Consider the following 25956-nt stretch of genomic DNA (forward strand, 5'->3'; position numbering starts at 1 on the left):
AGTGTCTATAAGCTGAAAGACCCTGTAACATTTACCATCTTGATTACAGAGACAACTTTTATGTTTTTTTCTTTCTTTTATTAAAAACTTCTGATTTACAACATCTGAGTATTTGCAGGGTGACCAGATGTCCCGTTTTTAATGGGACAGCCCTGTATTTAATTCCTCCTGCAGGTGTCCTGACTTTTTCTTAAAAACTGGCAATTTGTCCCATATTTTCTGTCTTCCCCCATCAGTACTGGTGGGGCCTGCTGCTGGCCAGATCCCTGATCGCCTGCTGCCCTCCCACCACCAGTGAGGGGAAAGGACCCAGTGGCTGATGTTGGGAGTGGGTTTCCCAGGCTGGGGCTGGGGCAAAACAGCAGCATGAGGGGCTGGCTGCTCCCCATGCTGGTTCATCAGCACAGCCCCCACTGTGTGCCAGCTCTCAGCCAACAGGGCCTCTTCTCATGTCTCGTTTGTGGCAGGCATTGGCTGCATAGTGATCTTCCAGGGTAACCCCAGGGAGGGGAAGTCTGGGGGAGACAACGGTGGGGGAAAGGGTTTACTTTCCTTGTGTTAAGATCCAAGGGATCTGGGTCTTGGGGGTCCCCTGGGAAGGTTTTGGGGGGACCAGAGTGTACCAGGCACTGAAAGTCCTGGTTGGTGGCAGCCTGTCAGACCTAAGCTGGTAATTAAGCTTAGGGGAATTCATGCTGGTACCCCAACTTTGGACGCTAAAGTTCAGAGTGGGGCTAGAATACCATGACAGAAGCCAAAAAGGTTTTTGAATAGAAGATCTAAGAGTGTTCAGTAATTTTTAAAAATGGAGCCATTGATCACTTCTAAACATTTTCTAGATCTGATAGCATTTGGCGGGGTGAGGGTGGAGTGGGGTGGTTCAAGTTCTCATGGACAACTAGGCAATCATTTCAGACCAGGCTCTGATAACAGAATTGGCTATAAAAATATTGGTTTCACAGGAAGAGTCATAGTGCATTGGTAAGATGTGGATGATTCAGAGGAAGACTTCGATATTTTGGTAAAATATGGTCGACTATAGTGAGGGCTGCATCTGAAAGAATATGGATTCTGGGTCACTATCGCTACCTGGGCATTTAAAGAACTAAAACATGGTGGGCAAACTTCCTCAAACAATGGAGGTAAAATAAGGTACAAACTTTATCATGGTATAATCCAAGTTGAGTCTCAACCAAGTGACCCTCATCCAAGACCTAATCTGGACCATCTGCACAATTTAGGACAGACAAAATAGAGATGTTGAAAAGGGTAACAACCACACACTGAAGGCAGAAGAACCACTTCCTTGTACCATTATAGCCTTATATTGTCATTGACTTGGAAGGGTTACAGAACAGATTCCTGTGAAACCTACCACAGGATAACCTCTAGGGCAGGTGACTAATTGCCTAAAACTACTTTGGGATAAGTCAAAAAACAAAGGTCAGAGCCAATAAAGAGCTAATGTCAGGAGATGGTTTCTTGAGAAGAGACTAATAATTGCTTCTTTAAGAGATACTGTCATCTTGTGCTCCCAAAGAGAGGCAATGACAATCTCCCCCAATGGTGGATTCAGTACATTCCATCTACAGACCTTCACTAAGTGAAGAAGTTCATGGGTCCTTGCTGAACAGGTTTGCACATGTTCCTGTTGTTTGTATGCAGATGGCTGTTATGTGTCTTTCTTCTCTACAAGAGATCAGCCATATGAATGGCTAATACAAGCTGGAAACAAAAACTTGCCTTTTGATCTGAAAATATATATCAGATGGCCAGCAAGTTAAATGCTGGTGACCAACAGAAGGTAGGCTTTAAATTTCAAATTGGGGCACAAAATGGAGCAATGTGACTTCTGATCTGGCAATGGGGAGTTGTTAGGATTTACCAATATTATCTATGAACTTCAGTGTTTTTCCCCTTCAACCTGGTATGAAAATTAAAATCAAGTGACAGGAAACAAACTGTAACAAAGGAAAATCAGAGCATCTACTTACGTATGATGTGGTAAAATTGAACTGCATTAAAACTGGCAGGACAATATACATCTCTGGCCAGATCCTCTGGTTCGGTAAGACTGCTTGTGCCGTTTCAAGGGCAAAAGGCAACACTCATGCTGGCTTAACTGGCAGTTCAGGATTCCCCATCAATGGGAATCCTTAAGTGGTACACAGTCACCATAAGATGGATATGGCTGAGTTGTCCCTGAGCCCTGGTGATCCATTGGTGCCAGAATACCCACTCCCTTGAGGCTATCAGAAACCAATGTAAAATTGTGCATCTCTGAGCGTACTCTTTTATACAAGGGACCAGACTTGTGACCAGATGGCCTCAGGATAAGGATGTGTGTGCAAAAGCATTCTCCAGCTTTTGTGCCTCATCTCCTGAGCTATGCTAAGTGCAGTTTGGTCCCAGCTGAAGATTAAGACACTTAAATATAAGTTAAGAGAGATGTACAGATAGGTTTTTAAGCACTTTCAGTTTTTCATTTCCTGTGTAAATTTTGCTCTATTCAGATATAAAACTAACAAGGGATCTAAGAAGAAAAACTAACCTTTTAACATTAGGTTTATTTGTGCCAGAAGTCACAAGCATGGCCAGATTTGCAGGTGACCAAGGCAACCGCTTGGGGAGCTGGGCTTGGAGTGCTGTTTTTGTTGTTAGTGACAAAAGGGAAAATAGAATGTTTGAAGTAAAATGTTTCTGGTATTCTGTACGTGGATTAATTTTTCACTATCCTCCTAGAACGTTCTAGACCTATATCAAATCTTGTGGAACCTTCCAGACTCTGAGAACTATATTTTCCTAGAACCTTCTAAAATGTTGTCAGCCGTGCCCTCGTGGGAATATAAGGGGCAGGGCATCAGCACTCAGTCAGTGAGATATAAGAATGAAGTGAAGTGAAGTGAGAGCCCAGCTGCGATACTGTGAACCTTGTTTTATTGTGTAATTGTGAAAGTGTAAATGTAACATCTTATACGACAGGGATAGATCATGCATGCCAATCATGCATCAAAGTCATGAAATGGGCTACAAAGGCATTAAAAATAAGGTATTCAAAAGTTTAACCAATTGGGGGGGAGAGGTGCCGAAGATGCTCCTCACCTGGGGCGCCATTTGGTCTAGGGCCCTGGTCACAAGCACAATCTTAAATAATTTAAAACTGCTAAAAATATCTGAAAGGACATAGAAGATACAGCGTTGTCATTTAAAACCTTCATTGCAGCCTGTATTTCAGGTTTTCAACTTTTGACATTGAACACAAGTAGTAACATATTGCTCACAGCACTTGATACCAAATGTTTTCTTTCTGCCTTAATGGATCTATGATTGACTGCACTACTCATTCTAAAGTAGTGAAATGGAACCCATTAAAGTACAGACAAAAGGGACCAAATTAATTACTAGTGTGATTCCATTGACTTCAAATTTCATTATACAAATAAATGTTTGTAATGAGAGATACTGTACTGTATATGAAATTTTACTTCTTGCTCAGAGGAACATAAAATAGCAAAAGTATCTCATTTTTAAAATGCAAATATAAGAAAATACTGTACACGTAAAAAAGTCCACAAAATATTTCTCCCTGTTTTTCTCCTGAAAATTAATCACAATGATTGAAATAGCTTATTTTTTTAAGCATGCAATATTTACTGAGGATATGATTAATACCATTTTTAGATGAACACTAGTGAGTAGTTACTGATATTCACTGAGTAAAAACACTAAGAACAGTTGCTATGGAACTTTGTGCTGGCAATAATTTTCCCACACCGCTGAGCATTCCCTTCCCCAATAAACAAGATTCCTTGTGTGTGGAATGACAGTTCATGAGAGCTCTGTGGAGACTGTGGCTGAAATTGGAAAACGGGGATTCCACTGCACTTTTGTTACTTGCAGCTCTATTGAACTGTAACATCTCCATGCAATTTGATGGACAATATAATTTTCTTTCCTTTTGGTTTGAATACTTGGGCAACAAATAAAGGATCATTTTCTTCTGCTTTTCTACCTGGGTGTTTTGCAGCATGAAGAAACAGAGGAGAATGATGATGGGGAAAAAGGGGGGTGGGGAATCAACGATCTCAGTGATCCAGACATAAAAAAACCTAACCATACGTAACTTTCCACTATACTCTGCACAGAGCAGTAAAACATGGCAGGAAAGCCTTTCAACACGTGGAATGGGGAGCTAGGTGAAATGGTAGAGCTAGAACTAAGAGGGAATGGAGACAAGAAGGATTCCTACTGAGAAACGTTCAATAGTTTTTATTTCTCTAAGTAGAAATAACTCTTCCTCTGTGCCTTCTATAACCCTAACAGGGGAGACAAGCAGAATAGCTCTGAAGGGCTCTTTGCCTATACTCTTTGTAGTGATGGCATGGCTCTGTGGTTACATTGCTCACAGATCACTAGGATCCACAGAAGCTGAGGATTCTATTCCCTATCTTCTCAATGGACATGCACACTTCTCCCTTTTGAAAAAAGAAGTAGGCAGGAACTCTGAGTTACATTCAGTGTTTCTACTGAGTTTTTACCCTCCCACAGATTTTTCCCAGGGAGATTATTTTGTGGCCTCATGTCTGCATCGTACTGCTTGACAACCTCTTTCTGTCAACAATCATAGCTAGAAAAAAAAAGAGCAACCCAGGATCAACCACAAGGAACTGCAACCTTCTCCCTTGGGCCTCTGGCTTCCAGAAATCAGCTATTATATAGATAGTCACACACAGGGTTCCAAAGCTACAAGAAATTGCAACAAAAGAGTCTGAGCACTTTCCCAGGCCCTTCTTGTCAAGGGAAATAAGCAACTTAGGCTCACTTGACAGCCTACTTACTTGAAGTTGTTTTCTTTAATGGATAAACAGTGCACTACATTGTAATCAGTCTCATATTTTGCACATAACAGGAGTGTTTTTCAACATATTTGCATGTGTTCTTTATATGTATCTATTCTGTTATACATTATAAACAATTTGTTATAAAGGTCAAGGATCTGCATGGGCAGATGTCTATGACTGTGCAGAGCCCAAGTGAAGTCGACGGTGCTTTCCCAAGGCATATGGGTCTCATCACATAGTTGTCTTTGAAAGATCTGACCCATAGTTTGTATAGCATCTGGGCAGGTAGTTTTGAATATATTTGGGGATGGGCTTGTCATTTGTAATAATTATTGGAGGAGCTGAGAGCACTGGTGGGAGTTAAGGTGCCTGACACTTTCCATTACAAAATGACGCAAGTTAGGGGTCAATATGGTTCCATGTGAAAGAGGTTTATTTTTGTTTTTAAAACAACACATTACAAAAAAAACTATGTTAAAAGAATGTTAAGGTTGCAAGATCAAGCACCAAAAAGTTAGGAAATGCCATTATAAAGGTTGCCTGTGGAACCTTAAGTTGGCCACTTTGTGTGTATGCATTATGATACAGTCTTTACTTATGCAATCATAGTTTTTATTCCTTTTTTTACCATGACCTCTGTCTCATTCAGTGCACAGAATAGACAGTGCTCTGGAATGAAACAGGGTTATACAGTGAATGAGATTCTTGTCTGTCCCATTTGTTGCAGAAGTTGGAAGACAATGAGGCAGGTGATTGCATGAGAGGGGGGACAGTCTCCTAATCAAGGAGGCTGAATGCCACATTAGAGAACTGGAGTCTATCCTTGCCACAGAGTTCCTATTTGATGCTAGACATAACCACTTATGCCAAACATTTACACCACAGCTGGTAACAGATTATATGTTCTTCCTTTAATAGTGCGTAATGTGAGACAGCTAAGGCCAGGCTTGCAGAAGTGCTAAGTGCTCATAACTGCCATTGAAGTTGACTTGGGGCTGTGCTTTGAGCATATAAAGTGCCATAAAGAACTCTGAAAACACAGGCCCCAGGTGTCTCAAGTTAGGACCCCCAAATTAGTGGATACTTTTGACATTACTATTTCTGTGTCTCAATACCCAAGCTGTGTAATGGGGACAGGAATACCACCACACCTCACATGGGTATTGTGAAAATAAATTCTTCAGTGCTTATTATAGAAGCATTTGTATACTATTTTGAAAGTATCATTGAAACAACCATGAGAAAATTATTTTTTATTCAGTGGAAGGTTTGGATGATTAAATAAGGCTTAGTGCCACATAATGAATGAGAAGGATAAAAAAAAGTTGAATAATTATCCATAGGCTGAGCCCGAGGCCGTGTTTCTATAGAAAAAATAGGATGTGATCATGTAATTAAAGACTGTATCATAATGCATATGCAGAAGGGGACCTCAACTAATGTCTCATGGACAACCTTAATTCTGGCATTTCCTAACGTTTAAGTATTTGATTTTTCAAACAATGTTCTTTTAACGTAGTTTATTGGATGTAATTTGTTATATATTTTGTGTGTAATCGATCTAATTGTAAATGAATCAAAGATAGTGTCACTGTTATTCGTGTGTCTCTGTATTCTATTTGACCAAATACAAACACTAAAGAACAAATTGAACAATAATTGCTTATCCCTGCTATTTATTAAAAAGATAAACATTAGTTCATATATTTGTGTTGATGGAACAAAAATATTCACAAAAAAGACTATTTCATTGTTGATTTCCAAAAATACTACTACTTAACATTTATGTGACACTTTCATCTTCAAAGTGCTTTTGAAACATTAATCCTTATAAATAAGAAATGAGAAAAAGAAAGGGGAAGACATTTGCTTTCCCAACTTAGTATTACAGCTTTAATTTATTTTCATTTATATCTGATACTATTTTAATTTAAAAAAAAAGTTCAAGAAACCCTTTAAGTCTAAAAACTATGTTCATACTTGAAGCAATCAGCAGGGGAAGCCGTTAACTATATTCATCGAGATCAATGTTTTTCTCACTAAAAGCTGGAAATTACTTCAGTCTCTCAGAAAAACAAAACAAAAAATACCCCTACAAAAGTGAAAAGCACAACTAATTTCTTAAAATATAATGAATATGGACCGCAACACTCAAATGCAAGATGACAAAAAAAGAAATTACCTTTCAGAATCTCCACCGATTGTCTCCCCTGCTCTCTGTAGAGAAGAATAAAAAGTAGTATTTAGTGTCTGGTTTAAAAAAAATACTTCCTCGTGTGATCAAAACCACACTATCTGTAGGAAAATGAGGTCACAGATATAAACCATAATAGCAGCTCAGTAACGCTAAGAGAAAGGAAACTGAAAACGTAGTTAAATTTCAACTAAAAGTGATTTCACAACAGAGATATAATGTTAAAAAAATCTGAATTTATAAAATAATCCTCAGATGAAGAGGTTATTGTAATGAAGGCTCTTTAAAATACATTGTGTGCTTTAGGGTTAAGAAATTGTATTTTCTTCAGAATAGGGCATATACTATAATATTTGCATTTGCAATGAACTGAGTGGGGATTTTAAGGAAAAGGAGGAAACTGTCAATTTAACTTACTTTGCTGCAAAGAAATTATCCATATGAGCATTTAGATAAATATATTCCAGAAGTAAGTGATCCATGGATTAAAAAGAACACCTTCTGCAAAATGTTTTGTTTATTAATAACTTAAAACAAGTTTCCCTAAGGGGGAAGAAGTTTTCTCACCAGTTAAGAAAGCAATGAAATAATTTATTCTCATGAAATCAACCAAACAGCTTGAAACCACAAACATATAAGTCCTAATATTTTCATACCTTTTATGTATTTGAAAACACAGATAAATGTGTAAACGTGGCAAAGAGTCCTGTGGCACCTTATAGACTAACAGGCGTATTGGAGCATGAGCTTTCGTGGGTGAATACGAAATAGGTATTCACCCACGAAAGCTCATGCTCCAATACGCTTGTTAGTCTATAAGGTGCCACAGGACTCTTTGCCATTTTACAGATCCAGACTAACACGGCTACTCCTCTGATAGATAAATGTGTGAAAGTTTTAAAAAATGAACCCTGAAAACTTTTACAATTTAGCCAGCAACAGTAACAAGCAGTATATTGTAAGAGCCTAGGCATGTACTAGTTTTCTTCCTCTGAACTTCCTCTGTAGTAAGATGTATATGCATATAAATACCACTACATTAAAGTTTTACCATGATGATATCAAGCACATATGGGCTCAGAGAGGAAAGAGATTTTTGATCAGTCCTGGGTGCACATTTCAAGTGTAGGGACAGGAAGTCTTCAAGTGAAAGGCACATTTCTTTGACCTTGTCTTCTTGAACGTAAATACATAGCAATATGAATATTTAAAAAACAAACCAACAAACCAAACCAACCTACCAAGACAAGACATTCCACGGCATATGCAGTGGGAAGAAGAAGAGAGAACAAACAAGTGACAGATGCATAGTCATGTTGCTAAATGCCTTACTGGAAGGCACTCACATGTTATGGTGATGAGTGCTGCATAACAACCTACACAGAATAAAACAAAGTCTGTTGGTTTTCTTTAACTATCTAGGTTATGAACAAAAATGTCAAAGAGAATTTTTAAATAATCTTGCTCCTTTATATATAGGATTTATGTGTAGAAGCAAAATTGAGGAATTTGTGCATGCTATAACACCTACACCACATTACAGGAGAATCTAGTTTTGTGTTGAAACTGCACAAAGTTTCACAGGATTTTGATACAAAATTCTAAAGAGACAGATCCTGCTCTTTTCACCTAGCTCTGCTGGAAGTGCTGGACAAATGCTGACCTCTGTTACAAGAGTATAAATCTGGAGTAACTCCACTGAATTAACAGAGTTACTCTGGATCTACACAGGTGTATCTTAGATATGAAGATATTCCTTTATGTCTGATCTGGGTTCTGTAGGCATAGCTGGCTCACTTCTGGCCACCTGATCTGACTGCTGTGCAGTGCTCTGGAAAGCCTGCTTAAACTCTACATAAGGGGACTCCCTTGGAAGCACAGAGCAGACGCAGTGGCTGTCCTTGTCCCTGGCATAGGGGAATTGCCTGAGTGCCTCTGCACTCCAGCCGTTCCCAGCTGATGAAATGGCCTTTTGGAGCCAGAGGCAGCCAAGCATACATTAAAAGAGCCTTCAGACTACTGTAACTTACCCACAGAATCCAGGGGATATAAGGGTGACATACAGCCAACTTTGCCCTACCACCTTGAGCTGTGCTGAGCATCCTTTGGATGCAGCTCAAAATCTGGGCCAATGCCTCCCTAGCCCCCCAGAGGAAAAGTGCTCTGAACAGGAACCAGGGGTCACCCAATGAAATTAACAGGCAGCAGGTTTAAAACAAACAAAAGGAAGTACTTCATCACACAATACATAGTCAACCTATGGAATTCATTGTCAGAGGATATTGTGAAGTGCAAAACTATAACTGCCTTCAAAAAAGAATTAGATAAGTTCATGAAGGATAGGTACATCAGTGGCTATTAGTTAAGATGGTCAGGGATGCAACTCCATGCTCTGGGCATCCCTAAGCCTCTGACTGCCAGATGTTGTGCCTGGATGACAGGAATGGATCACTTGATGATTACCTGTTCTGTTCATTCCTTCTGAAGCACCTGGCATTGGCCACTGTCATAAGACAGGATGCTGGGCTAGATGGACCATTGGTCTGATCCAGTATAGCCATTCTTATGTCCCCCCTGACTCTCCTATAGTTCAGCACAGCCTGGTAATGACTTAATATAGCCATAAGAGCTCAATTCTGTACTCAGTTAAATTGGTGGGACAAATCATAAAACTAGGCTCTTAGATCTTTGTCACAGTGGGCTCAAAGGTGTTAATAGAGTGCTGGGAGCCAGCACTCTGATCACTTAGGCACCAATCAGCTCCACTGGAGAAGGCTGATTGGAAATATGCAGCTAATTAGCTGATCTGGTTGGGAGGCCTGATGAATCAATTATCTGAGGGATATAAAAAGAAGAATCTGGGCTAGCTGAGTCCAGTATGCTGTGAGATCTCAAGGCAGGGAGACTGCTGTTCCCCCTGGCCCTGTTCAAAAGGGCTAAAGGACAAAAACCACTATAAATACTTTGTTGCACGAGATTGTGTTGGTGCCGGTGATGGGTATATAAATATATTCACATGAAGTTGCCACTTATGGAGAGACTGAGAGGTTTCTGGGACATCAGAAGATGGTGATGGAGTGTCCCCATTTACATCCAGCTATCAAGGGTTTTATAGCTTTATAAGTACCTAACACAGTACAAGATGAATTTACAAAAACGGATGAGAAGATTGTTTTAAAATAATTTGTGGTTCATAAAATTGTATTTAACAAACAGGACATTGTGCCATTATTTACACAGAATGGGGCATGGTTCTGATCTCATTTACACAGTCTAAGTCAAATGGAATAATGCTAGTGTGACTGAGCTACACCTACACGCAGAAAGAGCTCTGTATTGTCACAGTTTCTAATGATTTGCTTAAATTCAAAAGTAGGTGAACAAGGAATGGGATTGCCATTTGAGTTCCAATGTCAATTTGATATTTAAAAATGGGGTTGTCTATTCTACACAGTTTTTGTACTGATTAAATATAATTCCATAGATTTATAGAAATAAGTTACCAGTAAAAGCACCTTTATACAGGTATTACTATATGGGGGTTGCACCAATTTAGCTATATCGGTTTCTAAACTGGTATAGTTAAACATAGTTGCAAACTGGTATAAAAAGTGAGTGTAGATCAGCTCAAAGAGAGATGATGATCGTTGGTGAGATCTGTAATTACCCACTTCATTACTTTAAGGCATTCCTTGGGCCTGATTCTCCACTACTCTGTTGCTGCTTTGAATATAGAAGGATCCTACCAGAATTTATGGATTTATTAAAAGAATAAGCCAACAAATATGTCACTAACTAATTTACTTTAATTTCTCTGAACTAATCAAATGATCAAATTAAGGTTACAACTGAAATTCAATCAATAAATGAATGGTTCAATTCATCTGGCTTGTCAATTAGTACACTCAATAATTAAATCAATGTATAAGATGAACACAAGAATTATTTTAATACTTTACAGGAAATTTAAGGAAGAAGAAGCATCTGCTAAAGGCACAAGCTGTCCCTTGCCTTTGTTTTAAAGAAGTCTACCTCTTAAAATTATCTTTATAGCATCCCATTTTGGTGTCCACCTTAAGTTTCTCAGAACATACTGCCTATATTAGACTATTTACTTATCTTATTTCTCATCTCTCATTAATATGTCCACATCTTTCTGAAACACATACACAGATGCAGAAGTGATTAAGTCAAGTACATAGTTTTGGAATAACACACTTGACCCAAAATAATTTATTAATTAGATAAAAGACTTTGGGAGTTTTAGTGTCTACCTGGGGAAACAGTAGCATAGAAAACCGCATAATCATGGGGGCGGTGGCAGGGGTAGGGGTGACACAGGCCTACCCAACTCCACTGCATCCTGGCCCAGGACCCTAACAGTGGCGGGATCCTGACCACACTACTCTGACCTTATCTTAGGCAGTGCTGCAGCCAGACTAGGGTCAGCTGCCTCTGCGCCACTTCCTGTCTCCCACTCGGGATGTACCTTGATCTGTAGTGGGTCCTCTGGGTCATCAGGGTAGAAAGCCCATGGCAGTCCCGGCAACTCCTCTGTGGCTTGGTCAATGGCTGGCTCTGGTAGCACTGGCCAGTCCTCAGCTCCAGGGGTCTGCAGGAGTCTCCCAGATTGAGAGCAGCCGGGAGGCATCTGTCTCATTTGGTGAATGCAGCCCAACTGAGCTCTAGGCCTCCTCTTTAATACTTCCTGTTCCACTCTCTGACTTCCAAGGGGAGGGGCAGGCATGGCCTGGCTTCACCCATCTGGATTCACAGAGTTTTCCCTCCTCTTCTGGCTCAGTTGGAGGCCACTCTGCCTCACTACAATCCCCACTGGCCTCCTGCCGCTCTAATTCCGCTGCTGCCTCCAGCTCCCCACTCAGTCTCCCCATTCACATTTTACAGTGCCCGCTTCTCACAGTCCCTGTGTCATAACAGTGTCCTGTCTAGCCCCCCAAAAAATTGAGTGGCAGCTATTTTGACTGTGGGCATGGTTTCTGTCTGTTTGAAAAGAGTGGTCAGTGGCAGCCCTCTTTATTAGGGGTAGCCTCATGTCCACATGCAGATAGATTGTAAGGATATAGCAGTCATCTTGCTGGCTTCAGCTTCATTGAGAGTAATGGGAGATTGCAGCCATTTTGAATAAAGGAAAATCCACAACTTGGCAGGCTTTCATTACGTTTTCATGAGACAGATAAACAAACAATCCAACATCAATACACTCATAAAAAATATCATGAGAGTCTGCAACGATGTTACAGTCTTGAGTGTCTAAAGTTAGCCAAAATAGATTTAGATGCCTGATATGTTTTGCATTTCTATAACACCCTCCACTTGAGAATCTCCATATACTTTTCAGACTTTAAATAATTTAGCCTCACAATATTTCAGTGAGGTAGGTAGTATTATTTCCAACTTATAGATGGGGAAACTTAGCCACAAATAAGTTAAGTGATTTGCAAAAACTGGAATAAAATTGAGATCAAAATTTCTCATTCTCACCTTCATGTCTCTTCTGTCTACATCTCATCTCCCCTGTTCTCCTAACTTGTCATGCCACATTGCTCTGCTCCTCCCACCAGCAAGGACAACTTTCCCATGCTATTCCCTATGCTGGTAATATCTTTTCAGATCCTTTGTACCATTCATTCTCCTTCATTCTTCAAGAGCCACTTAGCTTTCCAAAGCTAACCTCCTCTCCACAGCCCCTGCCCCACTTTACTCCCTCATACTACAAATATATCATATTAATATACAAAAAATAGGAAACTACAATATCTACCCTCATAAAATTCTAAGATGTTCAAGTAATAAAAGCATGTAACACAATCCTTTACACTTGTAACTCTCTTTGTTCATATAACCCATCATCATCCCACCCAACCATCCTTTGTTTGTTACCCTTTACTGTGCCATTTCTACTAGTAAATTTTAGACTAAGTTGCTCAGGACAAGGAACTTTCTTTTATTATTTATCTGAAAAGTGCCATGTTTATCTACAGTTCTATGTAAGAAATAAATAATAAAAAACTACAAGACTGTCCTTCATCCTTATATGATACTGTTTTAAATTTTGATGAAACATTAGGAAACGGAAATAAATCAAATACGATTCTTGAGCCTGAGTTAGGAATGTGTTTATATTATGTTATGAGTCCAATATAGATCCAGGCTACAGATCTGAAAAAAATTTTAAGGGAACACCAAAGCTCAAATGCATCCTATGTATACACTTTCAAAAAAGGTCATTCATTCTAGTGATGTTCAGGTAGGGTTTAAATATTCCAGACATGTACTGCAAGCTGTTACTATCTAGAAAGATATCGGTCTGAGGCTATCCTGATGTTACATGTAAGAATTTGTATACTATATCTATTAGAATTGGGTGCCAATTAGGTTAATAAATTTTTCTTCCTGACTGTTTACCTTGGTAAGGTTGGAAAGATTTCTGTTGGGAGATATTTGCATTAGATATATATTTTTTGCAGTGGCTCTCCTCACCACCATTTTTCTTAATTACTCCTCTTGTCATGTCCATAATACTTCAAACAGCCAGTCTCCTTCAAGAGCAAAGTGTGCAATGAATACACATATAAATGGCACTTGCTATCACAAAAGGCATTAATGACAATGCCATTGCGCTTGTTTAAAATATGAGAGCTGACAGTCCAAACCAAAGTCATGCTTGGGGTACTCAATTAGCATGTGAAGTTTCACAAAGGTCCCACAAAGATTATCAGGATTAATAAAATGTATACATCTTGGAAAATTTACATCTTTCCAAGTTGAACTGTTCTCTTAATGATTAGCAAACAGGACTGGGAATTAAGAGTCCTGCACACTATTGCTGGATCTGCCACTGCTGCACTCTAAGACTATGCATAAGTTATTTATGCCAAAAATATCAAACTTTTGGTGTATAAAGTTAAGCACCTAAGATATTATTTAGGCACCAAAATAAGTTGCCTGATTTTTACAGTGACTTCAGTTACTTCAATGGCAGCAGCAGATGATCAGCTTCTCTGAAAAAAGAAAGACATTTATTTAGGTTCTTAACTATAAGTACACAGTTTTAAATTTTCATCCCTAAACTCTGTCCTTTGGTTTTCTCATTTATAAAGTGGGGCCAAAGAAACTACCTCCTTACCTGACAAAGGTATTATTAAACTCTATTAACGTTTGTAAAGAGTGCTTGGAGATCCTCAGATGAAAAATAATACATAATTGCAAAGTATTATTGTCATTCTGTACCTACATTTAAATAAGAAATCATACTCACCCTCTGATAAAGTGTCTATTTCACAAAATGAGAATGAGGATTGTGCTATTTACCTTTACATAGGCAGTGCATTATGGTGATCAGAAGGATACTTTTTGCCCCCTGCATGCTACATGTATAAAGCATTTTAAAAAGTCTTAAATCTTTGTTCAGTAAAGCAAGAGAGACAATTTTACTGAACCCTCCAATGATGCCAAGTCACATGTAAATGTCTCTAGAAATGTTTTTAATGTTAATTTCTTGCACATCTATTTCCATTGATTGACACAACCACCTTTGACAGAACAAGCAGGACGATTGCAATCAGTGACTGATACTCTATATTTCAACTGCACATTCTGCTTCAGATGTGATTGACTGACATTCAAATACACAGCAGTGACAAATGTAGCTGCATGCTTTGCCAAGATGTTTCAACTATTCTGTGGAGATCCTGTATAATTATTATACATTAGTTTCCATATTTGATTTATGGAATGTCTTTTGGATTAAAATGTTGCCATGGTAAATATGTATTTTTAATCAAAATCAGTGCACATGCTATTATAAAACATCTGTAGTACAATATAAATGGCAAGACAGTAAGTAGCATCTTTATTCTATATCCTTTCCCCCCTCTTAGCTTCCTAGCTATTTTGCATTATATTTCATTCAGAGTGATAGGTCTGTTTCCTCTTGTTGCTGTACACAATGCCACTCTCTCTCACTGATCGAGTTACAATAACTTATCTAATGCTGATATCAAAGACGGCCTCCCTTCAAATAAGATTTTACAGTGGATGAAAAGTACTTCTATGGTAACAATGTTGCACCCTTGCCCTAGGAAGTGAGGGAATTTCATTGTCTGAAATGATTGCATTCAGGGTTAGTAATAGTGCATGAGCCACCACTCAGCATAAAATTCTTTAATAGCTTTTCCATTTTAAGCAGGTGAATACTAAAAGTGACTTCATTCTTCCCATGCCCCCCCCCAAGTAAATTAGGAGGGACAAGCCTCAGTGCCTACAAGAAAAGAAAACTTATGTTGGAGCTATCTAAAGGAAGAGTAAAGTATTCATCTACATTTTCTTGAAACATAATGTGAAAGATCATTGAGCATACCATACCTGTCAGCAGCACAGTATCAGTTAAAAGGGTCACAATCAAATCCTGATTAATAAATGTCAGAATTTCTGCTGCAGTACAATGTTATTAAAATATGTATGAACCAAGCTGATCTCTCTAGAATTACACTGGACGGCTACAGCAACCTAGTAAAAGAACTTTTAGAGACAGCCACATCACCATTCCAACCGTACTACTGCCATCCATGTATGATTTATTCATATTAAAAGACTAAATAATTTTTTTATCACATGCCTCTTCATTCTGGAGTTATTAAATTGAGACCTTGAAAAATGGAAAACTCATTCAATCCATTTAACTGTTTACTGCATTTTTTTCCAGAAGTGTTCCCAATGTACACAAAGCATATACATGCTGGGATGGTAAGGTCACAGTAAGGCATTGGCTGGGGGACCTGGATGGAAAAAGAGGGGAAGCCCCCTGGCTAGATACTGAAAGAACATGGGGTACTGGTGTTTCTAGATTTAGAAACACACTGAAATAACAAACAAAAATTTAAGAATATGAGAAGTTATGAGGACAGCCTCAGTGAAATAGATCACCCTGTAGACTCATAGACTCATAGGTCAGAAGGGACCAATATGATCATCTAGTTTGACCTCCTGCACAAAGCAGGCCACAGAACCCTACCCATCCACTTCTATAACAACCCCTAACCTATGTCCGAGTTATTGAAGTCTTCAAATTGTGTTTTTGAAGACCTTCAGTATTCAGTGGGTCTCACCACTGCCTTATACAATGGTAAACACTCCTTATCTTATGCTGAATACCTCACCTGATGGCATCTAAAACCGGCATTGCTTTTTTAGGTATCGCACTGGCGGCTCATAGTATCCTGCGATCACCAAATTCCAAAGGTCCCTTCTCCGTCCTCTGGTTTTTCCAAACTGTGTTGTCCCAATGTATATATAAATTTTATTATTACTTCCTAGGCATGACCTTGCACTTTTCACTATAATTTCATTCCTTATTACTATTTACTCCTTGACAGGTCTCAGATTTCTGTCTTGTTCCCGGCGTCCTTCTCTGTGTTAGCAATACCTCCCAGCTTTGTTGTCTCCGCAAACTTTATTAGCACTTCCCGCTCTTTGTCCAGTCAGTAATAAAAGTTAAATAGATTGGTCCAAACTGTCTGGGAACTCCACTAGTACCTGCCTTCCAGACCTGACAGTTACCCTTCAGTATGACCCTTGGATTCCCTTTAAACCAGTTCTTATCCACTTATATTTTACATTGATCCCCATCTTTTTCCAATTTAGCTACAATTCCCCTCTGTGGAACAGCGTTCAAATGCACTACTGAAATCGAGGTAAATTCGATCTACGGTGCATTGTCTTTGTCTAGATATCTGTCACCTTCTCCGAAGAAGAGATCAGAGTTGGTTTGGCACGATCTACCTTTTGTAAAGCTCATGTTGTGATTGTCGCCCAATTCCATTTGACCTTATGTCCTTAACTACTCTCCGGTTCCAAGTTTTTTCCAAGCACCTTAATACTAAGATGTCAACTGACTAGGCCGATAGTTACTCGCGATCACTTTTTTCCCTTTTCTTGCAATAGAACTATGTTCAGCAATTCTCCAGTCGTACAGTACAACCCCTGGTACGGATTCATTTAAAATTCTGCTAATGGATTGCATTTCATGCTGCCAGTCCTTTATATTCTTGGATGGAGATTGTCTGCGCTCCGATTTTGTCCCATTAAGCTGTTAAGTTATGCTTCACTATCAGATAGTGGTAACTATCCACTCCATCTCCTCTTCCGTTTATTCATCTTCCATCGATCCTAAAACATCCTCATTAGCCTTAATAAGACTGAGGCAGATATTATAATTTATTGGGCCATGCCTAGGTTATCTTAACTCCATTTCCATCCTCAGTGTTTCTTGTTTTCTTCTTATTTATGTGGCTATAGAACCTTTTACTATGGTAATTCCCTGCAAGGTCCAGTGTCTACAATGGCTTTAGCCTTCCTCACTTTATCTTTTATCCCTATTTGTCTTGACCTCACTGAGTAGCTTCCCTTAGCTAATCCCACCTTTCTTCACTCTTATAGCTTTCTGCCTTTTCTTAATCACCTCTCTGAGATGCTTGCTCATCCAGCTTGTTCAGATCTGGGCCTATGGCTTTTTCCCTTTCTGGATTGCAGGCTTTGATAGTTTCTGCAGTGTTTGACAAAGTTAATTCCAGGCTCCTCCGCATTTAGGTTCCACAATGATTCTTTCAGTCAATCCACATTTCCCTACATTTCCTTAACTCTTTAAATTAGCCCTTTGAGAAGGTCAGTAACCCTAATCCCAGATCTATTTTTGTTATCCTTCATCTAGTTTGAACTGAATTAGGATCTGATCCTCGAACCAGGTTGTCCCTCTACAACCATTTACTATCTATGAGTCTCCCTGCTCACCAAAACCAAATCTAAAATGGCATCCCCTCTTGTTGGTTCTTCAACTACTTGGTGAAGAAATCCATCTGCTATCACATCCAGAAAAATCTGGCAAACCACCTCTGATAAATCAACTGACGTGTGGGGTGTGCTGCTGACATAGTTACAGTGGAACACACAGCTATAGACAAGCAATGTTTTCTGCACCTTATTTATTTCAGTGTTCATATGTTTTTTAGTGCAATAAGGCGTTGATCACACACTCATTGACATTGATGACAACACTCCCATTGATGTCAATGGGTAGAGGATCAACACCTACATATGAAATATGCACCTAGCTTTCAACATAAGCACCACATCACTACGCCACGTCTCTCTTTACTTTGAGATAAGAATGTATTGTTATTTTGGTGAAGCACTGCTTTAAACTATAAATGAACAATCCATCTCAGTGCACACAAAATGATGGTACAATGAAGTGCTGGATGTACTGTCCACTATAAATAAACAAATGTATAAATGGGCCCAGACTAGAATTCCTTTGAAATTTTGGAAAATTGAATCTGCATCTGAGCTTTGTAGCTCAAGCTAAACTTTCAGAAATTGTTGTACACTAGACCATACCACACCTTTAAGCAGAAGGAGGAGCCGTTGTCCGGCTTTCAGGGGAGAGGGAATAGCTCCTTACAGCCAGGAGGGGTGCGAGGCTCAGAAGCACCTGCAAAATGGGAGAGTGGGTCAGCGTGGGAAGGCTGCCTCATCCCCATGGAGCGGACTGGCTGGGGAGTTCAAAAGGGGCAAGGCCAACCGGGAAAAACCCCTTTTCCCTGGACCAGGAGGAGCAGCACCCACCTTCCCTCCCCTTGAGGTGTCAAAATACCAGGTTTGATCAGGTTCTGCCATAGGCATTGTGCTAGCCACTCCTTTATGGGGGCTGGGAAGGAATTTTTCCATCACCACCAGATTGGCCTGGGTAGAGTGGGTTTTTTTCTGCCTTTCCCACAGTGGGTTCAGGAACAGCTTTGTTATGGTGAGTAGGGAAGAATGTTAAGTTATGATATCACAACTCATTATATAAGTGTGTGGCGGAGGTCCAGTGAAGGTAATTCATAGGGAAGGGATACAGTGACTGGATAAGTAGCTTGGTTAAAGGAGTTCAAAAGGAGGTGTTGGTTAAAGGAGCAGAACGGGGAGAGAGAGGTGGGGTTGGGCTCCTATGATGGGTACAGCAAGGAGACAACCTCCCTTTCTTATAGCCTACCTTAACCCTTGTTCGGGGTTGGGGAGGGAGAGGAATGGTAAGGTCCCAGCAATGGATTGGCTGGGGGATCTGGATGGAAAAAGAGGGGAGCTGGCGGAAACCCCCTTGGTAGATAGTGAATGAACATGGAGTTACCTACACTGTACATTTTATCTGCCAAATAGTCCCAGACATCTTCTAATAAAATTGCGGCCTAATTAAAACCATATCTAGTGTCTCCTGCCTTTCTTTCGGTATAGCCGGAAAATGAGCATGCATCCTCTAGCATAACATACATTTCTCACCCAGGTATTACCTGGTCTAAAATTTTGGGAAAAAACCCTGCATAAATTATGTTTTATTTCCATGATTCAGAACTAGTGATCTAATTGGTGACATTTAAACTTTACATCAGAGACAAGAATGCACTGTAAAATTGAAGTCAATAGATGTGCATCAATCTAACGCCTGATTCACTTGAAACCCCTTTTCTCCATCTGCACAAAACCAAACTGAATTGGTCAAAATCCAGGTAAAAAGGCCTACATTTCACAAGAGTGGGTGTTCTGAAGTAAAATTAGATATGTCTAGTTAAACCTATAGCAACCAGAAAAAAAAAACTTCATGTAACGCACGTGAGTTACTAAATGTTTGCTTCACAATTATTAAAAAGAATCTGCTCAGAATTACTTTAAATAATTTAACTAGCCATATTTTGGATACTATTATATAGTTGTTATTACATTAATCAGCCTCTCTAATATTCTGTCTACTGAATGTCTTCATATTCTAACAAGGAGTAAATATAGATGTATAGTATGTATCCTACACAGGCTGATTTTAGTAAGAAATTAATTGTCTGTTTCCAATCCACAGAATTTTCATGTATCTTTTAAACTATAATTATGTAAACTGAAGCAGAAAATTAGTTGTCAGCATAAAGCTGGGTTTTCCCCCAATTCTAAATATGAATAATCTTTTCTTAATTACATTAAAATTAATGAAGCACCAAAATGCCTTGCAAATAAAGGAATAATAGCATCTAAGTACCAGTGAATATTATATCAGTACATTTTTATCTGTATTTTAAATGAGTACTTACTGCATTTTGGATCTAGTCAGAACACTTTTGATGAAACAGTTTTTCATTTGAAAATGCTGTATCAGTTAAACAGTTTTTTCCAATGAAATCATATTGATTTTTATGAAATTTCCCACAAAATAATTTCAAAATGAAGAATGAAAAAAATTTCATTTCAGAAAAATGTTTTGGAAAATTTTGCCTTCCAAAAAACATTTTATTGATACTAGAAATTTAACTCCAGGATGCCCTGTGAAGAAGGTATTCCAATTTTATATGTGAAGAAACTGACACAGAAAGAGATTATCAGGAAGGCTAAGGCAGAGCCAGGGAAAGAACCTTCCTGCCTCTCACTGTTGTGTCTTACCCACAAAGTCTACCTTTCTTCCGTTGGTAAGAACTAGGAAATAGGCTTTGTTTGATTACAAATTAAAACATAAATAATGGTAACTTTATCCTGATTATTTTATTTATGTTTCAATTGAGTTTAGAGAACAGTAGTTCTCCCATAACTCATTTAACATATGTAATTTCCCACAAGTGAAAATTAAATATGATGCATGCTAGAAGAAACAGAATTGCCTTGTGGTTTGGCAGAACATGGACCTATAATTCTAGAATTGCAAGAGAAGTGGTTTCAAACCCTGGGTGGGTTGTATATTTTTATGATTCATATATTGGCTAATTGTCAAAAGGTCCTGAGAACTCACAACACACACCAAAGTCAGAGCCAAAGGCACACTACAACTCTGAAAATCAAGCCAATATTTTATCTTATTGTCAAAAGAATCAGTCTATTTCTATTTGTTTAAATGGCTCCCACTTCTTTAATATTGCTGATATTTTAGATACTACTTCTTCATATGGATGATTGACTCTTTGCTTAACTTGGCTTCTCTACTCCACTGCAAGTGAATTGTTTTTATTTCATTTAATCTCAGCCACTGAAAAAACAAAATACGGTACTAAATTGTTAACATACATTCAGATTTTTAAATAAAATACTACTAGTCTTGATCAACACTAATATTACTGTTCTATTATTAATTAAAAATTTAAACTTCTGTTCTAATCAGGTTCTTATACAGCCCCAGCACTGTAACATCTCCATGTCTTGAAGAAGTGCCATAAGCAATGCGACTAACCTGTCTCAATTGTTCTCTCATCCTCTCCCCAAAAAGAAATTGTGTGGGGTTTGTTTGGAGTTTTATTTCATTCAATTTTTCTTAAATTATAATTTAATATATTTTATGTACTGTGAGCTACCTGTTTACATTAGCAAAAGCAAAGTCCAGGAAACACACTTTGCACTTTGAGCAAAAAGTGATGAGGTTTGCGATGGTCCTTATTTCCAGCGTGAGTTTGTTCCAAAGTCTTGGACCAGTCCCAGAGAAAGCTCTTATCTCCTGCACAGGCAAAATTTGTCTTTACAATGGACAAATTGTAGGGAGGAGATAATGTGCCTGAGGAGCACAGTTGTCATCTGTGGTCCTTGTCATGGAGCTTTAGCAATTATGTAACCTGGACTCAGAGTGCTGCATGCCTTGAAGATAAGAATGAACACCCTGAATTTGACCTGGGAAGGAAAGACAGTGTAAAAAGCAGAAGACAGATATGATGTGTTCATGGTAACCTGAGTTATTAAGGAACTAGGTTGCCATGTTCTGTATGGCATAAATTTTTATCAGTGAGGGTAATTAACCATTGGAATAATTAACCAACCGTCACAGTGGATTCACCATCACTGACAATTCTTAAATCAAGATTGAACGTTTTTCTAAAAGATCTACTTTAGGAATTATTTTGGGAACATTCTATGACTGGTGTTACATATGAGGTCAGACTAGATGATCACAATGGTCCATTCTGGCTTTGGAATCTATGTATTAGTTGGAGTTTTCTGAGGGTGGATGGTTTCATGACCAGGTAAATAGCTTTGCTGTAGTCCAGATGAGAGGTGACAAGAGTGGATTCAAACTGAGGTTAGGTCATCATCTGCCAGGATGGGATGCAGTGTCCTGGTCTGCTGTACGTGACAGAATGCATTACTTGCAGATACACATCAATGAAAATGCGGGAGCACTCAAACTGCAGACTGAACTGACAAATTGTGGTTGTGCATCTTCAACCAGTGGAAACTGTGCCACTTCTGCAAACTGTTCAAAGTGCTTCCATCTTGCTTATATTCAGTTTTAGCCAGCTGTTTTTCATCCATAAACTGATCTCATCTGAGCACTATGCCAGGTTAGTGACAATGGTGCTGTAATATGCTGTCAAGGATAGGTAGAATATAAGTCATCTGCATATTGTTGGCACTTGGGTTCACAGTGTCTACCCACTTCTCTCAGTGGTTGGATTTCGATGTTGAAATAAAATTAAAAAGGTTGTAGAGCAGTTTTTAAATGAAGGGCTGGGGAAAGCCAATAGGTGTGGAGGAGCATGTTGTTCGGACAGCGACATCCCTTAGGGGAGGATCTATTAATGGAGATTCTCTATGTCCTAGTAAGGAGGAGAGGATTGAAGATGATAAAATACAGGTAGGATCTGATGAGAAACAGTCAAATGAAAAAAATTCATTCAATTACATCATGTAATGACAGACAGCTAAAAAGTGACAAGTTTTCAAAGTGCTTATATACCAATGATAGAAGTCTAAATAATAAGATGGGTGAACTAGAGTGCCTCGTATTAAATAGGATATTCATATAATAGGCATCAAAGAAACTTGGTGGAATGAGGCTCATCAATGGGACACAGTAATATCAGGGTACAAAATATATCAGAAGGACAGAACAGGTCGTGCTGGTGGGTGAATGGCACTATATATGAAAGAAAGCATAGAATCAAATGGAGTAAAAATCTTAACTGAACCATACTGTACGATAGAAACTATGGATAGTAATTCCATGCTCTAATAATAAGAATGGAGCAGTAGGATATATTACTGACCACCTGACCAGGATGGTGATTGTGACTGAAATGCTCAGGGAGATAAGAACAGCTATTACAATAAAAAAAACCTCAATAATAATGGGAGATTTCAGCTATCCCCATATTGACTGGGTACATATCACCTGAGGATGGGATGCAGAGATAAAGTTTCTTGACACCTTAAATGACTGCTTCTTGGAGAATATGAACATAATTTGTTGGAGACAACATAGTTTTTGTAAAGGGAAATCATGCCTCACCAATCTACTAGAATTCTTTGAGGGGGTCAACAAGCATATGGACAAGGGGGGATCCAGTGGATATAGTGTACTTAGATTTCTAGAAAGCCTTTGACGAGGTCCCTTACCAAAGGCTCTTAAGCAAAGTAAGCTGTCATGGGATAAGAGGGAAGATCCTCTCATGAACTGGTAACTGGTTAAAATATAGGAAACAAAGGATAGGAATAAATGGTCAGTTTTCAGAATGGAGAGAGATAAATAGTGGTGTCCCCCAGAAGTCTGTACTGGGCCCAGTCCTATTCCACATATTCATAAGTGATTTGGAAAAAGGGGTAAACAGTGAGGAGGAAAAATTTGCAGATGATACAAAACTACTCAAGATAGTAAAGTCCCAGGCAGATTGCAAAGAGCTACAAAAGGATCTCTCAAAACTGGGTGACTGGGCAACAAAATGACATGAAATTCAATGTTGATAAATGCAAAGTAATGCACATTGGAAAGCATAATACCAACTATACATATAAAATAATGGGATCTAAATTAGCTGTTATTACTCAAGAAAGAGATCTTGGAGTCATTGTGGATAGTCCACTCAATGTGTAGTGGCAGTCAAAAAAGCGAACACAATGTTAGGAATCATTAAAAAGGAATAGATAATAAGACAGAAAATATCATATTGTCTTTATATAAATCCGCGGTACGTTGACATCTTGAATACTGTGTGCAGATATGGTCACCTCAACTCAAAAAAAGATATATTGGAATTGTAAAAGGTTCAGAAAATGGCAACAAGAATTGTTAGAGGTAAGGAATGGCTGCCACATGAGGATAGATTAGCAAGATTGGGACTTTTCGGCTTGGAAAAGAGATGACTAAAAGGGGATATGATAGAGATCTGTAAAATCATGACTGGTGTGGAGAAAGTGAATAAGGAAGTGTTATTTACTCCTTCTCATAACACAAGAAGTAGGGATCACCACATGAAATTAATAGGCAGCAGGTTTTTCACACAACATACAGTCAACTTATGGAACTCTTTGCCAGAGGATCTTGTGAATGCCAAGACTATAACAGGATTTTAAAAAGAACTATACAAGTTCATGGAGGATAGGTCCATCAATGGCTATTAGCCAGGATGGACAGGGATAGTGTTCCTAGCCTCTTTTTGCAGAAACTGGGAATGGGTGATGGGATGGATCACTTGGTGATTACCTGCTCTGTTCATCCCCTCTGGGGCACCTGGCATTGGCCACTGTCAGAAGACAGGATATTGGATTAGATGGACCTTTGATCTGACCTGGTATGACCGTTCTTATGAATAGAGCCAGAGAGAGAACTGATCCTTGTAGAACTCGACAGTGTGTGTGGAGGGGTGTGTGTGTAATAGTGGAGTTTTCCTCACTACTCCTTGGGTATCTGCCTACAGGTAGGACTCAGACCATCTTAGCACATTCCTCTGGAACCCTGCTACCTACCTCCAGCAGGAAGGCAATATCTCATAATGCACTGTATCAAATGCTGCAAGGGTCCAGGTATATAAGAACTGATCTCTGCTCTTTGTCCACTGATATAAGAAATCATTCATTAGCATCACCAATGCTATTTCCATTCCATGTCCTATCTGAATTGTGCTGGTTCTAGGATATTTTCTGTAGCAAGATGAGTTTGAAAGTGGCTTTTGTTCAGCTTCTCTGAGAGTTTGCTCAAGAATAGGAGGTTTGTGAGCATTAATTAGCCAGGTCAAATATATCCAAGGTGAATTTCTTAAGTGTTGGTCAAACTATTGCTGGACGGAGGGAAGGAAGATTCCTTCACAAAATGAGGCACTATCTATTTTCAGTCATGAGTGACCAAAGTCGCTTCTGACTCTCTTTCACCAGCAAGGGTATATATAGTTTAGACTCACAGATGTTTGATCAAGTCCTCTTTAAATGCCCTATACATCTTGTGGGAGTGAATGAACCAAACTCAAGGAGTCTTGCAAAATCTTCCCAAACATGGGTGATCTTGTCAGTAAAGTAGAATGACAGTTCTTGTAGTGCTTAGATTCAAAAAGCCAGATTTTTCTTATTAACTTATAATTTGAGAAAGATTACTGCACTGAAAGTTTTTGACAGCGCATTAATGTTAGACATGTTGGCATTTAAAATAATTATGTAGTGACCTGATCCTTCTCTCTCTGAAATCAATGGCATAAAACCTTTTGCTTCAGTAAGGGCAGAATTGAGCCTAAATTGTAATTTACTGGGGTAATGAGCTTCGAAAGGTTAAACAGTGTCTTTTGATATCAGATCTAAGAAGTATGGCTTTGATCTGTAAATCATGGCAGTAAATTGAAAGAGTATCACCTGTACTTGGAAATAATTACAGTTATGTGAGTTTAGTCCAAAAATACTGAGATTTACACTGAGGGATCAAGGAGTTTCAATTCAGATTGGCCTGGGTTTCCAGACACAAGCTAATGCATTTCAAAAGGATTTTGAGTGACTGCTCTATTCCCTGTTTAGAATTTGAAAGAGAAGAGAGCTGAGATAATCGACCCTCCACAGTTGTAATTCACCAGGGGGATGTCAGCCCTATGAGTGGGGCAGTATGTATGTATGTACGTATGTATCACCTATGAGTTGGCTATTTTGAAC

The 25956-nt window shown here is 38.9% G+C and overlaps 1 protein-coding gene across 1 annotated transcript in view; it reads right to left on the minus strand.

Moving 5' to 3' along the window:
• Positions 1–25956, minus strand: part of LOC116816345 (connector enhancer of kinase suppressor of ras 2-like) — a 518029-nt gene that overhangs the window by 93992 nt on the left and 398081 nt on the right. The window contains exon 18 of the mRNA XM_075068744.1: positions 7024–7058. Within this exon, the coding sequence (XP_074924845.1) occupies positions 7024–7058 (35 nt within the window). The remainder of the gene's footprint in view (positions 1–7023; positions 7059–25956) is intronic.

The sequence above is a fragment of the Chelonoidis abingdonii genome, chromosome 8 (genome assembly GCF_003597395.2).
Source record: "Chelonoidis abingdonii isolate Lonesome George chromosome 8, CheloAbing_2.0, whole genome shotgun sequence".
In the NCBI taxonomy this organism is placed as follows: Eukaryota; Metazoa; Chordata; order Testudines; family Testudinidae; genus Chelonoidis; species Chelonoidis abingdonii.